The sequence below is a fragment of the Leopardus geoffroyi genome, chromosome E3 (genome assembly GCF_018350155.1).
Source record: "Leopardus geoffroyi isolate Oge1 chromosome E3, O.geoffroyi_Oge1_pat1.0, whole genome shotgun sequence".
Lineage (NCBI taxonomy): Eukaryota > Metazoa > Chordata > Mammalia > Carnivora > Felidae > Leopardus > Leopardus geoffroyi.
Window position 1 is genome coordinate 35,833,743 of NC_059340.1, and position 22,398 is coordinate 35,856,140.

At 43.9% G+C, this 22,398-nt stretch overlaps 1 protein-coding gene across 28 annotated transcripts in view; it reads right to left on the reverse strand.

The window, feature by feature from the left end:
- The window catches only part of RBFOX1 (RNA binding fox-1 homolog 1), a 2,066,775-nt gene that overhangs the window by 346,735 nt on the left and 1,697,642 nt on the right, over positions 1–22,398 (reverse strand). The window contains exon 1 of one of the 28 annotated variants that reach the window (XM_045461767.1): positions 4,521–4,816. The exons of 26 other annotated variants lie outside the window; for them this stretch is intronic. In XM_045461767.1, the coding sequence (XP_045317723.1) occupies positions 4,521–4,607 (87 nt within the window). In that variant the 5' untranslated portion in view covers positions 4,608–4,816. Of the gene's footprint in view, positions 1–4,520; positions 4,820–22,398 lie in introns of those variants that run through there. One more of the 28 variants, XM_045461766.1, reaches the window with a different exon arrangement.

The following is a 22,398-nucleotide window of genomic DNA, read 5'->3' on the forward strand; positions in this document are numbered from 1 at the left end:
CACTCTTTCCTACTCTAAGAGACATCCACCGGCTCCCTCTCCTATTTTCATATGCATTCCCATGGATGCACCTCAACAGTAGACTGGTGAAGAGGGAAGATTCTGGCCCAACATACCTGATCCAAATCTCAGATCTGTAACTGACATTCCTGTGAACTTGGACAAGCTCCCTTTCTCAAGGGTCAGTTTCAGGTTCTTCATAGGTAGAAAGGGCACCATAATCCAAGACTCTGATTCCTTATTTGAGATCATTGGGGTCATGTGTATTTTGAAATTTCAAATTTTTTATGGGGGACGGATAGGAATTGTCTTTTTCAGAAAGGTATTTCAGTGGAAACATCGATTATGTAACACTCTCAGCAGGGTCTGGGACAACATTCTGAAATCAAACACTTAAATATCCCTGTAGCAAAATATGTGAATATTCACACTAAGAGGGATAAAGAAAGTCTATAAATAGCCACACATCATTTTAGGTCAAGTTTGCTTCCCAAATCAGTTTTGGTACCAAACTTCTCCCCAGAAAACACCCTGATTTACAGAGCTTTTTGGAATTTAAAATTACAGATAGGGGATGGTAGGCCAGTAAGTACTCAACTTAGGGTTTTGTAAGAAAAAGTGAGATAATATACCCAAGTATTTAGCACAGCACCTGGTTCATAGCAATTACTCAATAATTGTTACCTGTCATTCTTTTCTAATGTTTTTACTGTAGTATAAGTTTTGTGTTTATCTAGTGTTCTCTTCCACTGGCTGTGAACCTACATGTCAGTGGCTATGACTATCACTTTTGTGTCCTGGGTGTCCTGACCAATGCCTTGTCTAAAATATGTGAGCATTAATGAATAACTTAATTAACAAATGCATGGTGACGTAGATGGGGTTCTGTTTACACTGACTTCCATCTAGAAAAATGGCCTTTTGACCCACTATCTATAATATCTAGATGAGATGGGAATTATCTGTCCCAGTATGGAGAACGATCTAGCCACGTATGGCCAAAGGGCATACCCTTTGTTTAAGTATCTACAGTGAGGGGTGCAAATCTGAACTTATAACCCTGAACCAAGGGCTCATTAGATCTAAGCACTAACCAAACATACTAATCATTTATAAAGCCATTGTTTTATTATGTTGCTTGGTATGCTGCGGCCATGGTCTATGGTTTAAATAAGTCATCTTGGGAAGTTCTGGATTCAAGACTGACTTTGACAACTGATTTGTCAGACCTTCCTTGTTTTCAGATCAGAGAGTGCATTGATCATTCAGTGTATTGTTGAAAATTTAGAAGTAAATAAAGAAGTTTGAGAGGAACTTACATTGTTTCTTTTTATCCCAAGATACCAAGATTGAGATTCATACAAAGGGAAAGGATTAAGGTTTATACAATGCACTTGGTAATATTACTCTTTAAAAAAATTTTTTTTTACATTTATTCATTTTTGAGAGACAGAGAGAGACAAAGCACATGCAAGGGAGGAGCAGAGAGAGAGGGAGACATAGAATCTGAAGCAGGCTCCAGGCTCTGAGCTGTCAGCACAGAGCCTGACGCGGGACTCGAATTCCCGAACCGCGAGATCGTGACCTGAGCTGAAGTCAGATGCACAACCAACCAACCCACCCAGGTGCCCCGGCAATATTACTCTTTTTCTCTTCTCTTCTGCTTCTCACTACCCATGAAATGCTCCAAACTGGTTCAGCTCAATCCCCTATGGTCATTCAGAAATTCTTTACATGGCTAGAAGGAAAAACTATCCACCTTTTCATATATTCAACAAGTTTTGATACCAGAAGATGGGTTCAGGAGAACCAGCATGATAATGATTCTGGCTTTCTTAAGGGATGGCGGATGGGGATCACTGGTAACTATGGAATTCAGTCCTAGAACAAAAGATCCTGGTGAGCAACAGCCTTAGAATTACTAGAAAACGGCTCTACTCTGTTTTTGCCAGACAACGTGATACTCTATTAAAGCCTGTTATGATATCTGGTCAATTATTTATTTTTTTCTTCAACTGAGTAGACCAAAACAGGGCAATGCTACTAGTATTAATTTAAAAAGTGGCAGAAACTCTTCTGCCACAGAATTGCTGGCTCTTGAGGTTGGAAAGACCTTGGGAGGAATCTCAAACTCTGATCCAACAACCCTGCCAAGTGGCTACCAAAGCTCTGTCTGTGTAACTCCAGGCATAGGGAACTTACTACCGATGATGGAGTACACACACTATTTTGGATCACTTTTAGTGTCCTGCTGATGACATTATTAAGGTGTGGGTGGCACCTTCCTTCCCTACAGGGAAGCTCTTGCAACTCTTGAGGAGTTGGGAAAAAAACCACAAGGTCAAGGTACTGGTAAGCAAGCTGATACAGCCTGCTGGGATACAGGACAGCTGGCATCAGAAGGCCCAGCTAGAAGGTGAGTGTGTGTGTGTGTGTGTGTGTGTGTGTGTGTGTGTGTGGGTGTGTTACAATTTTTCTCTCTTTGAGTTGCTTCTCCTCCCCTTGAAAATGTTTCTGCAACCAAGTGATCTGAGTTTCGTGATGCCAATGGGTAAATAACACAGGGTCTCTCAGCAAACCAGAAATGAAGCTGGTCTCTCTCCAGCCATACCATTTTAGTGCATTCCAGGGGAGTGAGAGAGGAAGAAGATGAATATATCACAGCAGCTGGTCCAGAGCCTCCCCGCTGCACTGCTCTCCTGACTTATGGGTAACTAGTTAGCAAAGGTGTCACTTGGAAAAACAAAGTATGATCAGGCTAAGATTTGCAAGTAAAATCACTTGTTCCTTCCAAAAATAACTGGATATGTTTTCTCCAACACTCTGCAAAAAAGGAAGAAATAGGGCCTCCCCAATTTCTCAGCTGGCCCGTGCGTCTCCTCATCTATCATTGGGGTAATACGTCCAGAGTGGCATTTCGTAATGACAGCAACATTCCAGCAAATCGATAGTTATTCAATTCCCAACAAGCTCTCAAGTCCATTAAGCCTGATTACATTCACCCATTTCAGTGCGTGCCGTTATTTTTCCTACACCGGCACTTAATCTATAACAGGAACTTATGAGAACTTTCAAAAGCAATTTCAGCATCAATCAGCATAGAGTGAAGGGCACGATTTGCTTGTAATTATTTATCGGACGGGGCGGCAGAGGGTCTGACAAAACTCCAACAGCCGACCTTCACCCCAAGCTTCCAATGGAGGCAAAAGGCCTTCCAGTTTGCCATGGAGTCCTCCTTCAGACTCCACGCACACCCCACTGGCCTGCTTACACCAGGAAAGATGGAACGATTTCCATGTTGTTAAGGACCATTCTCCAGGCACTGTATATATGTCTCACATATAATATAGGGGTTTCCAAGCTAAGCAATGGCCATAAGTCTAGGATGATAGAATGTTTTGTTATTATTGAGAATCACCCCTGCACGTCTCGAATCACCCAAGTTCTTAAGGTTCACAAGCACCATTTGGAAAAGGGGGGAAACTGAGTTTGACCAGAACCCTCCCCAGAAATTTTAATTAAGAAGGTAGGGTACTGCAGAATTTTCAAATATAGTTGCGGAGGGGGCACAAGGATAAGGGTGAAAGGGTGCGCTAAACACAAAATACATTTAGTTTTCCTTTCTCGCAGAAACAAGAGACAGAATTAACTACAAAGCGATGGCTGTTCTCAAACAAACAAGAAAACAACAGCAAAGCAACCATCTGGGTTTCCCAGGATGTTCAGGCTCTGTGACTAGTAGGTGTTCGCTTTCCACAGAGAACTTTGGACATACACCCAGAAGCCAATGCTTGTTTAAAAAGACAAACTTATGCTAAGGAGGGGGGGTGGAAAGTCCCAAGTATCTTATTGGTAGATGAGTCTCCCTGCACAAAATTAATAGGCTTAAAAGTAAAACCAACACACTTTTCAATCCTCCGCTTTCTTGCCATCATTAAGATGTAAACAGCTGGTAAGGGAGTCCTAAAGTAATCTCTGAACTTCATAAATTAACCATCAACAGCGTGTTCCTTTTTGCCTCAATGCCACCACTCGACCCAGGTGAGGTGGGGGGCAGGGCACTTCTATAAAAATAGACAATCCACATGAAGGCAAACATATAAATTAATGCATATTTCTTGCTCCTTCTATTTCCTGGGTTAAAGCTCTTAACCAAGTCACCTCATGATAAGTTACTTTGCCTCATGATCTGCTCTGGGAGACTGAGTCCCTCAGAAAGCTGGGAAGGAGAGCAAATCCTTTGCCCCGTGGTCAACCTCCTGAAGCAAAGGCATGAATGTTAAACAGCACCCAGATCAATACAAGCAAATATGGCTCAACTACACCATTTATTCAGCCATGAGAGATGTCAATAGCCAGATTAGGGTGATCCATCTTTGTGATTTCCTACTGTCTTCCCACTGACTACATGAGGGCTTTTTCCTGTATTAAAAGTGTTTGCTTTCTCAACCATAAAAATTCCAATTATTACTCTGAGCGCTCTGGAGTTAAGTTGCTGGCTGGCAGTGGCCTTGAATTACCTGGATCAGTCCGGGAAAGTAGGGGGCTGCAGGAACAATCATAGGCACGCCATAGGGATGCAGGAGTACTCCTTGAGAAGGCAACATGCTTTACGTGAAGGTATTATTCCCTCTGAAGCTCAACACATCAGTGGAGAGTTAGGGGAAAATCTACAGACCCAACTTCTTCGGAACTACAAAGCCGAGAGCCAAATCGCTTCTGTCACGAGCCAGGCACTCATCAACGCCGAGAGGGGGAAAGAAAGAAAATCCGCATCAGCAACTCTTAATGTGAAAGTTTTCTTCCCAGACGCCGAAGAGACACAGCAGCTGCAGAGTTGAATCTACCAAAATGGAAGGTGCTATTTTGGGAACGGCTTGCCTAACATGACTAACCAAATACTCTTCATTAATTTAGTTCTCAGAGAGAGTGAGAGAGAGGCCAGATGACTGAGAGAGAGAGGTAGGCCACAGGAATGGGGCTCTTCCCGATGAAGTTGGGCAAAAGGCAAGGGACAAAGTCTGCATGGGATTTTTAGAGAGGAAAATGAGAATTGTAAACTGATAGGATTATCAGTCGCTACTTACAAATCAAGCAGGTAAATGTGGGCACCCTTTGGCACTGATCAAAAAGAAGCTAAGGAGATCATCTAATCTTTGCTTCTCTGTCACTGGCTTCAATTTAATTTAATTTTATTTCATTAAAAAATTTTTTTAATGTTTATTTTTGAGAAAGACAGAGACAGAGTGGGGCGGGGGGTGGGCAGAGAGACAGGGAGACACAGAATCTGAAGCAGGTTCCAGGCTTGGACCTGTCAGCACAGAGCCCGACGTGGGGCTCGAACTCACAAACCGCGAGATCATGACCTGAGCCGAAGTCGGACGCTCAGCCGACGGACCCAGCCAGGCGCCCCTCACTGGCTTTAATTTTAAAGGGGCAGTCTGTGCAAATCATACGATAAGAATACCAGTGGGGCGCCTGGGTGGCTCAGTCGGTTGAGCATCCAACTTCAGCTCAGGTCATGATCTCACGGTTCATGAGTTCGAGCCCCTCATCTGTCTCTGTGCTGACAGCTCAGAGCCTGGAGCCTGCTTTGGATTTGGATTCTGTGTCTCTCTCTCTGCCCCTCCCCTGCTCATGCTCTCCCTCTCTCTCTCTGTCTCTCAATAATAAATAAATGCTAAAAAAAAAAAAAAAAATTAAAAAAAAAATACCAGCTAATACTTGCAGAGCGTGCTACACACAGAGAATGAACTAAGTTGTTTACACAGGTTACGTAATGTTATTCTCACAACTCTCTGAAGTCAGTACTGTTACCAGTTCCAGGGAACACACAGAGAAGTGGACTTATACTAGTCAAATCGGTTTCCCACATGTGTACCCTTGTTAAGAGTCAGTGCCGGGCTCCGAACACAATTCCTAACCAGGTGACTCACTATATGCAGCAGAGTACTTTATTCTCTAACAGAACTTCACACGCTTTCAAAACAAAACAAAACAAAACAAAACAAAACAAAACAGATTCTCTGTCCTTGATCTTTCAATGGTCATCTGTGACTATGCAGTGTGTTCATACGAGATGGTTTCCCGTTCCCAGAGTTTAAAGGCATATCCACCAAACTATGGACGAAAAATAAATTCAAGCCAATATCTGCAATCTTTCTGATGCTTGAAAATACCCAAAGGATTGTCTGGGATAGGTTCCACGGTAATAAGTAAATTCCTCTGGCATTACATGAATTGAAATGCAATTGATTTGGGTGTCTCACACACTAGCTGTGTGATGTTGGAACAAGTGACTTAGCATCTCTGAACCTTGGTTTCTTCACCTAGAAAACTGCAGTAATAATAGACCCTGCCCCATGGGGTCGTGTGGCAAAGCTCCGGGCATGATATCATGGACACCATACTAAAGGCTATTAGCTGTTCCTATCATGTGTGTTGTGTTCTCCTGATGGTCAGTATGGATACATCTTCAGCTTCAGACTGAAGGCACAGATAAATTCATAGAGTCACTCATGGCAAGAAGGCACATGGGCATGTGGAGAGCTCCCGGTTTTGAGAGCAAGGGCGTGCAAGTGACCAAGTGAGTCCACTCAGCTAACGCCGAAGGCCCAGGGATCACTGGAAATCACCTTCAAACCAAACATCCGCTTGCCACATTCCACCTCTAACTCCAAGCAGGACACAGGATATAGATTTTGTAGAAACTCAGAGAGCTTCAGACACCGCAAACCATATTCAACTATTGGCTTTTTCTAAATCCAAATGTCAATTCCTCCACTTTTAGATAGCCAAGGTGTTTTTACACTACACTAATTTTCGTTGCTTGATTTAGCTGCATAATTACATTTCTAGATAACGACAGTGGACAGCGTTTGGCAGAGAATTCAATTATTTAAGGCTGAATTTTGGCCATCTTGACAAGGTTTCTCTGTAATTGATTCTCCTGCATCAAAGTAGCCACACTGTTACAATTCAGAAAGCTGCAGTAACAGCTGCAAGTTGACCCCTCTTACTTAACAGCCTGATACTGTTTCTAACTTTAGCTTTTGACTATGACTTTCAACGCTGTGCTTCTGACAAGTTACCAATGAGGACAGAGGCATCTTCATGAGACAGCTTCTCGGGATGGGGGAGCTATTCATTACTTTGGTCAGAGCTGGGTCGGATTGGATTATTTCTCTTTAGTGTTAGAAAATGTAAAGACTATTGGAGCAGGAGGCAGGAAACTTAGTCTGGAAGGCCAGAAATTTACACAATTTAGACTCTTAGTTTCCTAAACTAGAATAGAGGCAACAATATCCGCTTACAGTTCACCAAGACTATTCCCAAGAGCAAAATTGAGAGAGTGTTTTGGAAACTGTGGGGTTACATAAATACAAAGGATAATTGTATTTATTACCATATATATTGTTTTTGTTAAAGAATCTCATGATTTCAGGGAGAAATGAGTGACATAACATATGGGATATATACATACTTAGCTATACCTTTTGCAGAGGGCATTTTGTTTTCTTTTTAAAAACTCCATAATACAAAAGTTTTTACTGATCCTGAGGAATCAGTATTTTCCCCCACCCCCATCCTTGAAGATAAGGACTAATTGTGTTGTGACCCTTTTCACATTGACTGCCAGGAAGCTTAAAGCCAAATAAGAGATTCATCTCTGTCCACTGTGCTGGCCTTTCCTGCTTACAGATCGGTGTTTTTATCTTCCTATTCTCACCACCTCTGGTACTAACTACTGCTGTTCACATTTTCTCTGATTCTGATTTTATATTCACATATTACTGTCACACATAATCATAATAGTTATAGTTTTGAAATTGTATGAATTAAAAATATCCTTGCTCTAAACGTACCTCAAAAACTTCATGAACTAATAGAACATAAAATCAAATGACAACCTTTAAACAAAACCTCTTCTTCCTGGGGTGCCAGGGTGGCTCAGCCAGTTGAACGTACAAACTCTTGGTTTTGGCTCAGTTCATGGTCTCGCAGTTTGTGACTTCGAGCCCCACATTAGGCTCTGTACTGACAGTGTGGAACCTGCTTAGGATTCTGTCTCCTTCTCTCTCTGCCCCTCCCCAGCTCATGCTTTCTCTCTCTCAAAAACAAATAAACACTGAAAACAAAAAAAACCTCTTTTTCCTAACACAGGTCTTATTTTTTCCAAATAGGAAGCACCTAGTATTACTGAACTATAATTCTTTTCTCTTACTTCCATTTCCTCTGCTAAAAGACACTGCCTATGCATCTCTGCTCCTCACTGGCTCCTGAGCACAGCTCATGGTAAACAGTCAGCTACCCAATATGAGTTCGTGGTTTTTTGCAGGAGCTTTGAAAATGTAGAGTGAAAGAATTAAGTAGAGAGCAGGGGAGACCGTGACTGGGAGACACAGGTAGGCCTCGAAACACAGAATTCAAGCAAAGGCCCCACATCACAATCTAAAGCAGCCATCCCAGACAGGATGGCAAAGTTGTTTCTGTAAGTGGACAAATAGCTCAGGTGTTGACGACCTTATGCTCTCTGCTGTAACCACTCAAAACTGCTATTGTCACCTGAAAGCATTTACAATATGGAAACCAACAAACACTGAAATTTGAATTTACTATAATTTTCGCCTGTCAGGAGATACTCGTCTTTTGATTTTTTTCCCCATCTTGAAAAAGTGTAAAAACCATTGTGAGTTTGAGGGTCATAAAAATGGGTAATGGGCTAGGATTGGCTTACAAACCATGGTTTGCTGACCCCTAATTGAGAGCATGTATTTTACCTAAAGCTCTGGAAGTCAGACTTTAATATAATAGCAAATATAAACTCCTTTTCAGTTGCCCTCTGCCTCTTCAGATGCTTCTCGATTTTCCTGTCACTTCGTTGAGTGCTGGTTCTATGTCAATCTTCCCTGTGTCAGGGATTTCCATCAGGAGATTTTTTTTTCTTAGCCAACCTTTCATAGTTCAGTCTCACCCCACTCTCCAAAGAAGATGAAAACAAACGCAAAACAAACCAAAAAACCCACCTCCCATCTTCTTTCTCCATCTTCCATGATGGAACTCTTTTCTCAGTCACTGCCTCGTTCTTTCCTCTCCTAGATTAAAGTGGTTCCTCTGCCTAGATGAGGTCAGATACCGCATCTCCTTCCCACATCCAAGAGCTAACATGAGGATTACTCTGCTCATCACCAGCCCTTGTGAGGGGCAGCGGCCTAAAGTTTAAACACCGATGTAGGAGAAGGAAAAAGAAAAGAAACACAAGTTTTGGATGGAGGTTGGGAGACAAGAGCATTCAGAGAAAACCAATGCCTGCCATATGGATTCTGTTGGTTACATGAGCCAAGTGTAACCTCATGGACCAAATCCAGTCTGAGTAGAAGGACGAGGGGGAGGAGGGGGTGGAGAATGTTGATGACGGTGATGGCTTCTCTGCATTGTGCAAAAGAGAGATGATATATTTTTTTTATTAAAAAAAATTTTTTACACTTTATTTTTGAGAGAGAGAGAGAGAGAGAGACAAAGCACAAGTGGGGGAGGGGCAGAGGGAGAGAGACAGAGAGAGAGAGAGAGAGAGAGAGAGAGAGACAGAGAATCCAAAGCAGGCTCCAGGCTCTGAGCTGTTAGCACAGAGCCCAATGTGGGGCTCGAACTCACAAACCGTGAGATCATGACCTGAGCCGAAGTCGGACACTTAACCAACTGAGCCAACCAGGTGCTCTGAGAGATGATATATTTTTTAGTGTTTATTTTCGAGAGAGCATGAGAGAGAGTAGGGAAGGGGGAGAGAGCGGGGGGGGGGGGGTCAGAGGATCCAAAGCAGGCTCTACACTGGCAGCGCAGAGCCTGATGAGGGGCTCAAACTTACCAACCACGAGATCATGACCTGAGCTGAAGTCAGATGCTCAATCAACTGAGCCACCCAGATGCCCCAAGAGAGGTGACAGTTTTAAATGGAGGCATCTCATGTAAAATTTAGATTTATAATATCTGTTGAAAACCTGCAAGATCTAGAAGCTTTGGCCCACATTTCCTTGTACAATCCCTAACGTCTGGGAAGGATCTGCCTCCGCCACAGCTCAGAAGAATCACACTCCATTGGTGGAGAACCACCTCCACCAATCTTTACCCGCTTCCTTAAAAGAAGCCAAAAGTCAATCGCCACTTGCCGACCACTAAAACAGAACAAAACAGAAAGCATACAGCAGAGCGTTTCTGGGACAATATTAATTGCACTCCCTGTCTTTGGAATACTGACAGTGGTTACCTAACAATACGGATTCATGCAGGATACTGAAACACTCATCCTACCCCACTTCCTGGCCAAGGTGGGGGAGAGAGAGTTTTCTATAGTATTCAAGGACCTTCCTCATATTCCTCACCCTCACTTTTCCAGATTCATCCTCTAATACACACTGTCCCTCCTTCTATAAATCCCCTTTTCCCCCCTGTAAATCAGTCTGGCAAGTTGCCTTGGCCACATACTTTTATAGAACCAAGCCTCTGTATAATATGGCCTGCTACACAGAACTCATTCTTCCATTCTTTCCTGCCTTCCTTCCTTTCTTCCTTCTTTCCTCCCAATTCAACCTTGATGGCCCGATCAAATCTTGCATTTTCTGTGATGCCTTCCCCAGGACCCCAGGCAGAATGAACTACACCATCACCCATGTTCTAGAATCACCTTAGCAAGGTGCAATCATTCTGTTAAGTGTGGCTACCCGTCTTGAAGGGAGGTTGGCTCAGGCAAAGCAGTCTGCCATTCATTCTTGTTCAGCCAGGGACTGTGAAGCAGTGACTAGACAGACAGAGTTCCCCACAATGCTTCCTGGGACAATGACTGGCTGAAATGGCTGCCTTTGGGGGGACATGTGAGTAAAGCTGTGAGGGTACAGGAGTCTCCAGACAACTGAGGGCTGCCTGTATCTCTAAGGTTGTCTCAAGTGGCCCAGGGGCATTCCTGGCACAGTAGCAAAAGCCTGAGTCTCAAAGTTGGAGAGGCTGGGCTGGGATGTTGGTTATGACACCCTTTTGAACATGTGATCTAGGATGAGATCCTCAGCCCTGAGCCCTTGTCTACTTGGGAGTAAAATAAGGCAATATCTGTGCCTCCTCTGAGGCAGGCTGTTGCCTTGAAGTGACTGGCCGTGCACGGGCACTCCTGGCAGGTAGAAGGTGTACAAAAAGGTCCAATGTATTTTTTTTCCTTCAGAAGGTCTTTTGTAGACCCATGTAAAACTATTTTTTAATCATCTCTATCCTATGTCAAGCTTCCCTCCTCCAGGCCTCACTGGTACCCACAATGGTGCTTCAGGTGGAGCTTTCTCTCACCTCACACGATGGCTTGCAGAAAGGCCCCATCCTTCAACAAGCAGCTACAGGCTGGCTTCTTTGGCAGCCTCCCACCTTCTCCAGCACTCATCATGACCCACCCGTCCACAGCCCCAAAAGACCAGCGCTGATTTGTCCCAGGATAGTAGAGACCTGGCTGGTCATCCCACCCAGGTAAGGTGAATTTTATCTCCTCTACCTCATCCTCGATCATTTTGGTTTCCTGTCTTTCTCACAGGACCGGGCAGACAGCAGAGGCTCAGCAAGCACTGGAGAATCACTTATGGTGACTACAGGACAAGATGGAGATTCAGGGATGTTTTGTGCCTTGTCTGAGTTTAAACTGAAAAATGTGTGCTTTGTCAGTTACCAAGAGCCAGTTTTCCCTTCCACATGACCCTAGAATCTTCTAGATCATCAAGAATGACCACTCCAGGGCAACAACTGAACCACAGTTGATAACCTCCACTCACTACCAGACATGCATTCAAATCCCATCCAACGCAGGGGAGACTAGCATGGAAGGGCTTCCCCTGGCATGGACCTCAAAGATAAATCCCATGAGATGCTACATAATGCTTATGGTCCTGATGCTGGGGACAGACGGATGAGTTCCCACCAGAGGAGAGGCTGGATGCATCGAGCTGATTATCAGGGGAGGGGGCAAGATCTTCCAGTGGAGAGCTTCCACAAACTGTGGGTAGGATGTACTGAGCCATCAACCAGCTGCTCCCCAACTTTTAGTGACTTCCTTTGTATTCTCGGGGGCGGGGGGACCAGTCCAACCAGGAAGGTCACATCCTGAGACGAGAAGCTACAGCCCCTACCCATCTTATGGACTAGTTTTGGTTAATACATGTAAATGAGCTGATGCAGGGAAGTTCTTACAAGAATGATGAGTGCCTAGTAAGCATGACTGCTCACCATGGTACCACTATTCCCTCGCTGTCTGACACTTTTCCTTGCCATCTGGCTCTCCTCTTGCAAAAGCACCAGATCATGGTAGTTAGGAGCTCACACTGAGCCACACTGCCCAAATTAAAACCCTACTTTTTACCAACTGCTGCCTGTGTCTTCTTGTGCAAATTGCCTAACCTCTCTGTGCCTAAGACTCATTTTCTGTAAAATCAGAATGTCGTCAGTAACCATAACTCAATCGTAACTCATAGGTGGTCCGGAGACTTAAAAAAGAATAACATGTAGACACGTTTAGCTGAGGGACTGGTTCATCACAAACACTCATTTAATAGGGTGCTGGTAGCTATTGTAATGGTAACAGCATTAGCAACAGCTTGTTTTGAAGGATCAAACCAGCCCCAATCAGGGCTCCTTCAAACCAGGAGTATCAAAATCCTTTCTCCCTTTGACCTCTAATAGGTCAACCTGTAATAGGTTAAAGCAAATAGTGCTCACAAAAGTAACCTGCCATGTGCCTTCTTGTGTAAGAGCTTACCTCCTCCTTTCGTGCTCTAAATCATAAATTAAGACATAGGGGCTAACAAGGATGTGTATGTGTGTGCTTGTGTGTGTGTGTGTGTGTGTGTGTGTGTGTGTGTGTGTGTGTGGCTTCTGTACATGGAAGATACGATGTTGAAACCAAAAGACGAGAATTCCAATGTCAATGGAGGGTTTACAGGGATGATGAAGATAGCACCTTTGAATCTGGGACACTGGGTCACCCTATTACCTCCAAAAATGGTTATGAAGATGCACAAAGAAAATTCCAGTAGGTTTTATAAGTGAGGAGGCTGCTGATTATCATTAGAAACTCGAACCCCCAGCGGTAGAGGCAGCACAGTGCTCTGCTTGGTTCATTAAGCGCTTCTTGACCTGATTCTCCTCTGAAAGCCAGACTGACTGGCTGAATGAGCAAATCTAAGAATATCAACCCCACACATCATCTCTGCTGAGATCAACAATGCTTCAGGAACCGACCCCTGACCTGTCTGGGAATGAATGGCAACTGGGTTTGAGAATTTGTTGACCTTGCTTGAGGCAAACAAACGCTCTCTGGGGACTCTCAGAAGGGGATGATAATCGGCTGCTCCCCTGGCTTTTTGCTTTGTGCCCTCCCTGTATCTTCTGCGTCTATGCTGCAGGTCCCTGCAGGAGCTGGGCACGGAGACACTCCAAATAGCACAGTCTCCAGAACTCACAACTGAGCCTTTCTGCCCAAACCCCATGCACATACTCTACTCCCTGTGAACTGGCTGAAACACCCGAGCTCTGTGTGCATCCTTCTCCTCTTAGTGACTAAGCGCCTGGAATTGCACCCCCCAGCAACCTTTGCATAACACAAGCTTCATTGTAAAAAGAATCCCATGACCAAAGAAGTAGGAGAAATTCAGCTTGCCCTCTCTCCCTCTTGGGGATTTGTGACACCTATTAACATAGCAAGGCACCTGAGAAGTCCTGCAAGGAAAAAGAATAGAAACATGTTTGACCTTGTTTGATCCAGATATTCCCAAACTTACTTGATGACCAATGGACTATCTGTTCATTGATCCATCATCCATCCATCCATCCACTTGAATATCGGGCTATTGAGAATTAATTATGTGTCAATCCTGTGCAAAGTTCTTTACCCCTTCTCCTTTCCTTTTTCTCCTTCTCTTCTACCTCCTCCTCTTCATCACCATAATTCTACCATTTGAACAAATATCCAATGGTTGCTTTGTGCCAGGCACTGAACCAATTTCATCACATGGGTTCCCTGTGTTTACCCTTCCTATAGGTCTATCAGTAGATTCTGCTCAATTTCTTACATTACAGACAAGAAAATGGAGACACTGAGAGGTGAAGTAATGACAAAGGAAATATAGCTGGTAAATGATGAGTTGTACCTTGAATGGGAGTGGCAGAGCCCTGCCTGCTAATTACTCAGTGAAGCCCTTTGCTGGCATGTGACCCCACATAAATATTCTAAGAAATGCTGGCTTGGGGGCGCCTGGGTGGCACAGTCGGTTAAGCGTCAGACTTCAGCCAGGTCACGATCTCGCAGTCCGTGAGTTCGAGCCCCGCGTCAGGCTCTGGGCTGATGGCTCAGAGCCTGGAGCCTGTTTCCGATTCTGTGTCTCCCTCTCTCTCTGCCCCTCCCCCGTTCATGCTCTGTCTCTCTCTGTCCCAGAAATAAATAAAAACGTTGAAAAAAAAAAATTAAAAAAAAAAAAAAAAGAAAAAAGAAATGCTGGCTTGGACTAAACTTAAGCTGAGTGGCCTTCTTATCTCCTTTACCCTCAACCCCTCCCTCAATCTCAACCACTCCAATAGTCATTGGAGATAAAGGAAGACACAGTAAAGCCAGGACAGAGAGCTGGAGGACACTTTAAAGCTTGGGGAAGGACGGACCTCCCCCTCCCCCAAGACGTCAGAGAGTAGGGAAATACCTCCTGAACACAGGAGGTTCAAGGCACAGGGAGGTGGACTGGTCACATGGGAACACCAGCAAATAGTGAGCATGGGCAGACAAAAAAGAGGGCGGTCCAGGAGAAGAGTAGCCAAGAGATTAGCCCGCCACCTTCTTTTGTGATGCTAAAGCACCATCTCAACCTCCAGGGCTGTCTGATCCTTGGCTCTCTCTCCTACTAATGCATCTTCTGGGGACAAGTGGTGGCTCTTAGCTTGTATTTTTGATGCATGGACCACTCTGAGAATTTTGCCTTCATTCCAGAAAACTGCACATAACTCACAAATTTTCCATATCATTACAGGGGATTGAGGGCCCTTCTGAAATTCATCTGTGGACCCTTGAGGAGCCTCCGGATCTCTATCAGATTCTTAAGTAGGTGGCCAATATGTGCCTGTGCTTCTGCTAAAGGAAAGGTGTGGGTAGGGTCAGAATCCCTTAAGTTAGGCTCCTGGTGACAGTTCAGGTGACTGTTCTCATGGGGAATCATGTTGACATGCTTACCGGCACCGTGACTTTGAGGATGTGTGCCTGCCGCTCAGAGGACTCTCACCACAACTCGACAGGGATGAGGTTTTCAAAAAGGTAAGAGGGTCAAACAACTTGGGGAAGTGCTAAGATATTCCATCCTGTAAAAGCAAGCCAGACACTATGGAATCCAAACACACATCCTTAGCTGTCCTATCCAGTAAGGAGCAATAGTCCCAAGTTGGGGTCTGGCTTCTCTCTGCTGCAGCTATCCCCTCCAGCCCCAGGCCAGGAGACGGATACTAACAAGCCAATGAGCGGGTGATAGGCATAGTAGGGTGCTGACCAAACCAGTGCTGGGGGAGAATGGAGGTAGGAAATACATGCTTGCATTTCAGAGACTCTGCAGTCCATTCTTGCAGAGAAGACAGAGACAGGAGAGACTGAGAGCCAAGCTGTGCCAAGCTGTGCAGCTAAGCATCTATGAGGATGAGCCAAGGGGCTGACCACTGCAAATGGTTTCTTCACGATGTCATGGCCAGGCAGCTGGTGGCAATGGAGAGCCTCTGACAGGTGGGCTTTTCAACTTCCCAGATTAGCAGTGCCCTTCTGGGACACTCTGGGGACATCAAAAGAGGAACCACCCCAAGTGAGTCATTTCCTTTCTGCTTCTTATGTTACAATCTATCTTTAAATATTTTTCAACAAACCATATATATCATTTACTATTTGCTGGATACTCTCTAACCCCTTTATGTATTTTTTCAAATAAAAAAATTTTTAATGTTTATTTATTTTCGAGAGAGAGACAGAGTGTGAGCCAGGGAGGGGCAGAGAGAGAGGGAGACACAGAATCCGAAGCAGGCTCCAGGCTCTGAGCTGTCAGCATCGAGCCTGACACAGGGCTCGAACTCATGAACCATGAGATGATGACCTGAGCCGAAGTCAGACGCCTAACCAACTGAGCTACCCAGGTGCCCCCTTTTTTGTAATTTTTTAAATGTTTATCTAACCCCTTTATGTACTAACTTAATCTTCATAGAAATCTTTTAAGGAAAGTCCTGTCATTATCCCTGTATCACTGGTAGGGAAACTGAGGCACAGAGAGGTTAAGTAACTTGCCCAAGATCACATAGCTTGTGAGTGGTGAATCAGAATCAGGTAATTCACTGCTATGCTACCTGTCCAGGAAAAGACACATTTAAAAAAGTATATAAATTCCCACTGATCTCAAATTGACTAGTGAAAAACAAGCTTATTTTTTTTTAATTATAATACCAATGTATCATATTGGCTAAGAACTCAGATGATGGGGCCATACTAAGCTTAGGTTCAAATTCTGGATCTGACAGTTCCTGGCTCTGTTTCCCTGGGCAAATTACTTAACCTCTTTGAATCTCAATTAATTCACTTATAAATTTAGAGGTAATAATACTTTCCGCACAAGGTTGTTGGGGAGAGTACTCTAAATCATGTAGCAATGTGCTAAAAATATTCCTTGGGCTTGGGTCTACTTTTATGTGTGTGAGCTTCACTCTTGGTGGTTATATTTTAGCATGATCATCTCCATTTACATGAACGCCAGGCATTTAAGTGACTGCTTACTTATGGCTCGCTGTTCGACCCCAAACATTCCAGATTCATTAATCAACAAATCCCCATATTTGCTTAAGCTAGTTTGAGTTAGGTTTCTGTCCCTTACAACTAATAGATTCTGGGCTGATTCAACAATGATGGTAAGAACAACAGACATACACGGGCACAAAGGGAAGTCACAGAAGATACTTTCTGCTTATTTTTTAAACAAACACTTACAGACTTTTCTAAGTGCCAAATAACATTGTAGGCACTTCAAAGACTAACTCATTTAATCTTTTAACAATTCTCTGGTATTGGTACTCATACCTGCCCCTTCTACAGATGAGGAAGCATAATGCAGGGACTTTACATCATTCTTGGCTAGATGGGTGGAAAGGCCATAGCCAAAGCCATGCCTACCTGCTTCCAAACAATGTTTTCTTTCCTCTGCATGCTTTGCACTACCACGGATGCTGATGTACTTGCTAAGTAAGGAATCCTAGAAATCTACAGAGAAGCGGGCACCAACATTCAGGTGCCCACATTACAATCACTGCATCCATGGTGAGGCATCTACTAAGTGAGTCCTAGGAAAAACTGCATGGGCCATGAACAAGAATTCCAAAAGATCTTTCCAGAGAAATCCCACTGCTGCGGGGCCGTGCCAACACAGTCTGCACAATCTCCAAACTATATTCAGACCCAGAAACAAGAAACGTCAACCTGAAATCAACCTACCACAGTCCACATCTCTTCTTTTTAAATAATGTTTGGTGGAGAGACCTGTTTTCCTTTTCTCCAAATGCTTCTAAACTTCCTGGGTTGGTTGTTTTTTTAGGTACTCATTTTTCCACACACCCACCTACCACGGATCCAGACTCTACAAGTCAGCATTCCATAAAGTATTTACTGTGTTCGTTTGCATCTCCCCCAAGAATACTGAATAGAGCTCAGTGTGGAAATTCACAGATTCCAGGGTGGCTATTTGTTTTAGGATTACCCCCCAGACCTCACTTCCTTGGAGACTCTGTGGCTGGCCTCAAAGATGAATGCTCTTTTTAGGACTGAAATAGAACAAAGGGACAAAAGGGATTTAAAATTAGGATAAAAAAGGAAAAAAAAAAAAAACAACAACAAAAGTTGGCACCGGAGTGGCCTTCCTTAACCGCGTAAAACTTACCAATGATGCCCAACTTTCAGTGTGGTTTATCCCCATATGTTCCCACACTCCCACTGGGACCTAACATTTGCAAGCGCTATTTATCATTCTGCCTAGTGGTGTGCTCATTTGCCTACCTCGCTAAGCAGCCCTTGTTGTTATTTTTATAATTACTGGGAGTCTTTCTCATGTTGCACTCTGCCAGGACTCTGGCTTACCACACACCTGTTCTACTCGGAACACATGGAGAGAAGGGGGTGGGTCTGGCAGTGGAGGAAAGGGGAAGACGGCCTTCCTGCTCGCTATGAAAAGCAAAATCAAGAAAAAGAGGCAGACCAGAAACCACTGAGATACCTCTTTTTTTTTTTTTTTAAAGGCTGTACTCTCTGCTGGTTTGTTATTTAACAAACATTCTCTGCTCATTGGAGAGTTAATCAGAACAAATGCTGTGCTGCTTTTTTTATCGTTACAAATGTTGACTTATTTAGCCATCATCATGACCAACAATGCATATCAGCACCCCCATTTTACAGATGGGAAAAGCGAAACAAGGCAAAGTTAAGTACCTGGCCAATGGGCACACAGAGGGCAAACGGTGGAGCTGCACCTCATGCGAATTCGGGTGTTCCTGGATGAGACGACCATGCCGCATCCTAATCAGCATCACTGCCGTCCACAAACATCCTCATCACTACCACCTGCACACCTCCACTGTCACCACTCCCACCGTCACTGCCAACTTGCCACTGTCGCTTGCATCAGCACCACCTCCTTCACCATCTCAACCCATCACCACTACCGCCAATATCACCACTAGGACCACTCCACCCCCATCACCATCACCACCCCCTCCATCACCACCATCATAACCACCATCCCTAACTCCATTACTACCAGCACCCTCACCACCGTGACCAGGGTTTCTTGAGCCCTTTCCACCTGCTGGGCGCTCTACAAACGAACTCATGCCGCGTTCACGACAACCCTGTGTGACTGATCCTGGTTTACCTCTATTTCACAAATGTGGAAAGGGACCTTCAGAGAAGTCAAGAAATCTGTCCATGTGGTGGGTCAGAGGTCGGTAAGATCTGTGACATTTTAAGGATTCAAAGCCCGTTTTGCCTGACACCTATGGGAATGCATTTAACTGCCCTGCTCCCTTTTCTGGAGACGGCAGGTGGAGGCAATGCCCCTGGGCATTTCAACAAACTGGCTCTCCACTCCTCACCCACCATATTAGAAGTTTGTTGCTAGGATGTGAGGGACCGCCCCGTGGAGCTGCGCTGTGACCTTGCATGTGGTAACTCTGCTACCAAACAATGTGCAAGATCGACTGCTGAGATTCTGAGCTCTGGCCAAGCACCATCCGGGAGCTTTGGCCTGACATCTGCTGAAACTGGCCTGGAATTCTCTTTGGTGAGGCCCCGTACACCCCAGATCAGTCCCTCCTGAGATGTTGCCGCCCTCACCAAAGCCCTCAGGTCTCTCCTCCAGCGAGTTCCATTTGTTCTCCTTTGCCTGAACACCAGCTTTGGGGATGAACGGGTGTCACAAAGAATATGAGGCTTGTTTTTCAAAACTTTCACTCTTGTCCATCTCTTCTGTCAACTCCCAGATCCAGCGACTGACGTGGCTCACCTGATGTATTGCTGTGGCCTCCTACCAGGGCTCTGCTTTCAATCTTGCCCCCCCCCCCCCCGCAATCTGTTCTCCACAGAACAGCCCAACTGGCCCTTTTAAAGGCTAAGTTCAATCGTATTTGTCGTCTGCTGGGAGTTCTTATTGTTCTTGCCCTTCCCTTTTAATTCCTTTCGGGGTAAAATTTACCCCCCATCAGTGCTTCCAAGCCCCTGTGGTTTCTTTCTGGGCCCCCTCTGCCTCTTTCCGTTCTCCCACTGTGTTCCAGGCTCGCTGGCCATTACTCCGTTCCCTGAGGATGCCCAGCAGTGGTACAGCCATCACATGCACCTTCCGCCTCAGTACAAATGCTCTCCAATCCCTACCTCTGCCCACCTTCTCCCTCATCTCAGCTTTAATGTCACTTCCTCAGAGACAGCTCCCTTCATCCCCGAATGCAGCTGCTACTATTGTCTGTGGACCCCGCCCCCCTTTTTTTCTTTTAGAGCATTTACCACAACTTGCAATACAAACTCGTATGGGGATCGCTTATTACCTGCCTTCCCCAGAAACTTGGAAGCTCTGTGAAGGAAAATGAAGTTGGTTTCTTTGCCTATGTACCCTCAGTGACTAACCCAATTTCTGAGGCAGAGCAGAGGCTAAATAAATATTTGTTGAATGAATGAGCGAGTGAATTAATTATTAACCAATTACTTAAGTGAGGGGATGAGGTCTGATTTAATCATTATGGATGTCACATGCTTTGCTATAGACAACTCGATACGTCTTTCATAAATAGATCATGAAGTATAGGGAACATTCTATAAATGGTTAAAAACACAGCATTTCTTTCCTCCCATAGGATCAGATAAACTCTCAAAAGTCTGTCTTATGTGTAAGCCGCTAGTTGTCTTATGTAATATAGTAATTGCTGGCTTGAATTAAAGACATCATTATTTTGGAGAGTTGCTCTTTTTCTGATATAAAAAGTGAAGGATCCATCCCTCATATTAACACATCATCTCCTTGGCATGCTACACTATTAAGGAGGAAATGTGAGCTTATTTTTTGAGAAATTGATATTTTTCACAAAGCCAAGAAGAGCTATCAGAATAAAGGGATGTTTATTTGGGTGAATCACCAGCTTTGCACAAATCCCAAAATCCCAAGTGCTAATTGCATAATGGGTCTTTACAAAATGCCATAATATGGGTTCGGCTGGTTTCTCTGTTTTCGGTTTGAAAAATAGATTGTTTAATAACCCATCAAAGCTATATGTAAACCAAGTAAACAATAGAGCAGATGTTGACTGCTGTCTTGTGCCTCGTAGACATAATTAAAGACAATGAGACACTCACGGAGTCCTATAAGAGAGGACAAAGGCAAACAGAAAAATCACTACAATACGCATTTGCCGGACACCTGCTTTCTTAGTTCAAAATGCTGTCTCATATTTCCTGTGATGAAAAATTTTGGTAACGTTCTTTATTTACTTATGTAAACCGTACATCCTGCTCTCTACTTTTCAGGAAGACCAGACTATAAAAGCTAGCCTTTTAAACTGAGTATCTGCCTCAATTTCTTTATTGCTAAGACCCCAGACAGTTTCCAGAAACGTTTCTAGTTTTCCCATAAGCATAAATGTGAATAAAAACCAGTTAGCCAAAACTTTCACATTTATAAAGGAAAATTCAAGCCCTGGCTTGGGTGGGGGTCTGCTGGGGCTCTATTCACTGGTAGCAGTGTTCGCTCCTTCATGCATTATTTAGGAATTCAACCAAATTGACATGTTTATTTCCTGCAAGCCTCACTTTTTTTTTTTTTTAAGTCAGGCACATTTCCCAAAATCAAGATTTCACCTTACACACACACACACACACACACACACACACAAGCCTACTGGATAGAATACTTAAGTGTCATCCCAATTTTCTAAATATTCTGTTTTTTCCTTCAAACTCCTACTCAGACTTCTGTTAGGTTTTCAGTTCTCAGTTCTACAGGGGAAAAAAAATACAACCACACACAAAATGTAATGCATGATATAATTAAGAGATCAGGAGCACAATAAAACAAAAACAAAAACAAAACAAAACAAAAACAAAAAACACCACCACCACAGGGTGTTTTTCTCTGCAGATATCTTGAAAGAGGCATTGAACATCCAATATACCATTTGATCATATCATTTTCCCCTTCTCATTAGCAAAAAAAAAGCTGAGGTTAAAATCAGTTTTCTGTGGCTTACTAGACAGGAGAAACTTTCCTAGATCCAGAATCCTCAATTTAGAAAACAGATGTCCTCACTCAATTCCAAAACAAAGCAGAATTCTTTTTCTGTGAATAACTGAAGTTATTTGTTTTTGTTTTTGTTTTTGTTTTTTAAGCCTCAAAACTCCCATTGTTTAAAGCACACCTGAATTTCCTACTGATTTGTAGCAAATAGTGGTGCTCCCTCTGGTACCTCCCAGCTCCCTTGTCTCTTGTTTTCGATGCTCCAGAAGGAAGGGGGATTCTAATGTGATTTTGCATCTCGTTATGCTAATAAAATGGTGTCAGCCCATTTTCACTGACAACACCATAAAGCATGAACACCAAATGGGAAACAAATAGGTCCCTGATAACACTGTGAAACGGACCAATCAACCCTGAAGCACCTAAAATAGATTGTAGTCCTCCTTCATTCATTCTTTATAGAAAGGCAGTGAAAATGTCCCTAGGTGAATCTATTACACACACACACACACACACACACACACACGCGCGCGCGCGTGCACGCACACGCACACATGATCTCTGAAGCTCAGGAAGGTTGTAAAGCACTAAATTCTTTTGATTTATG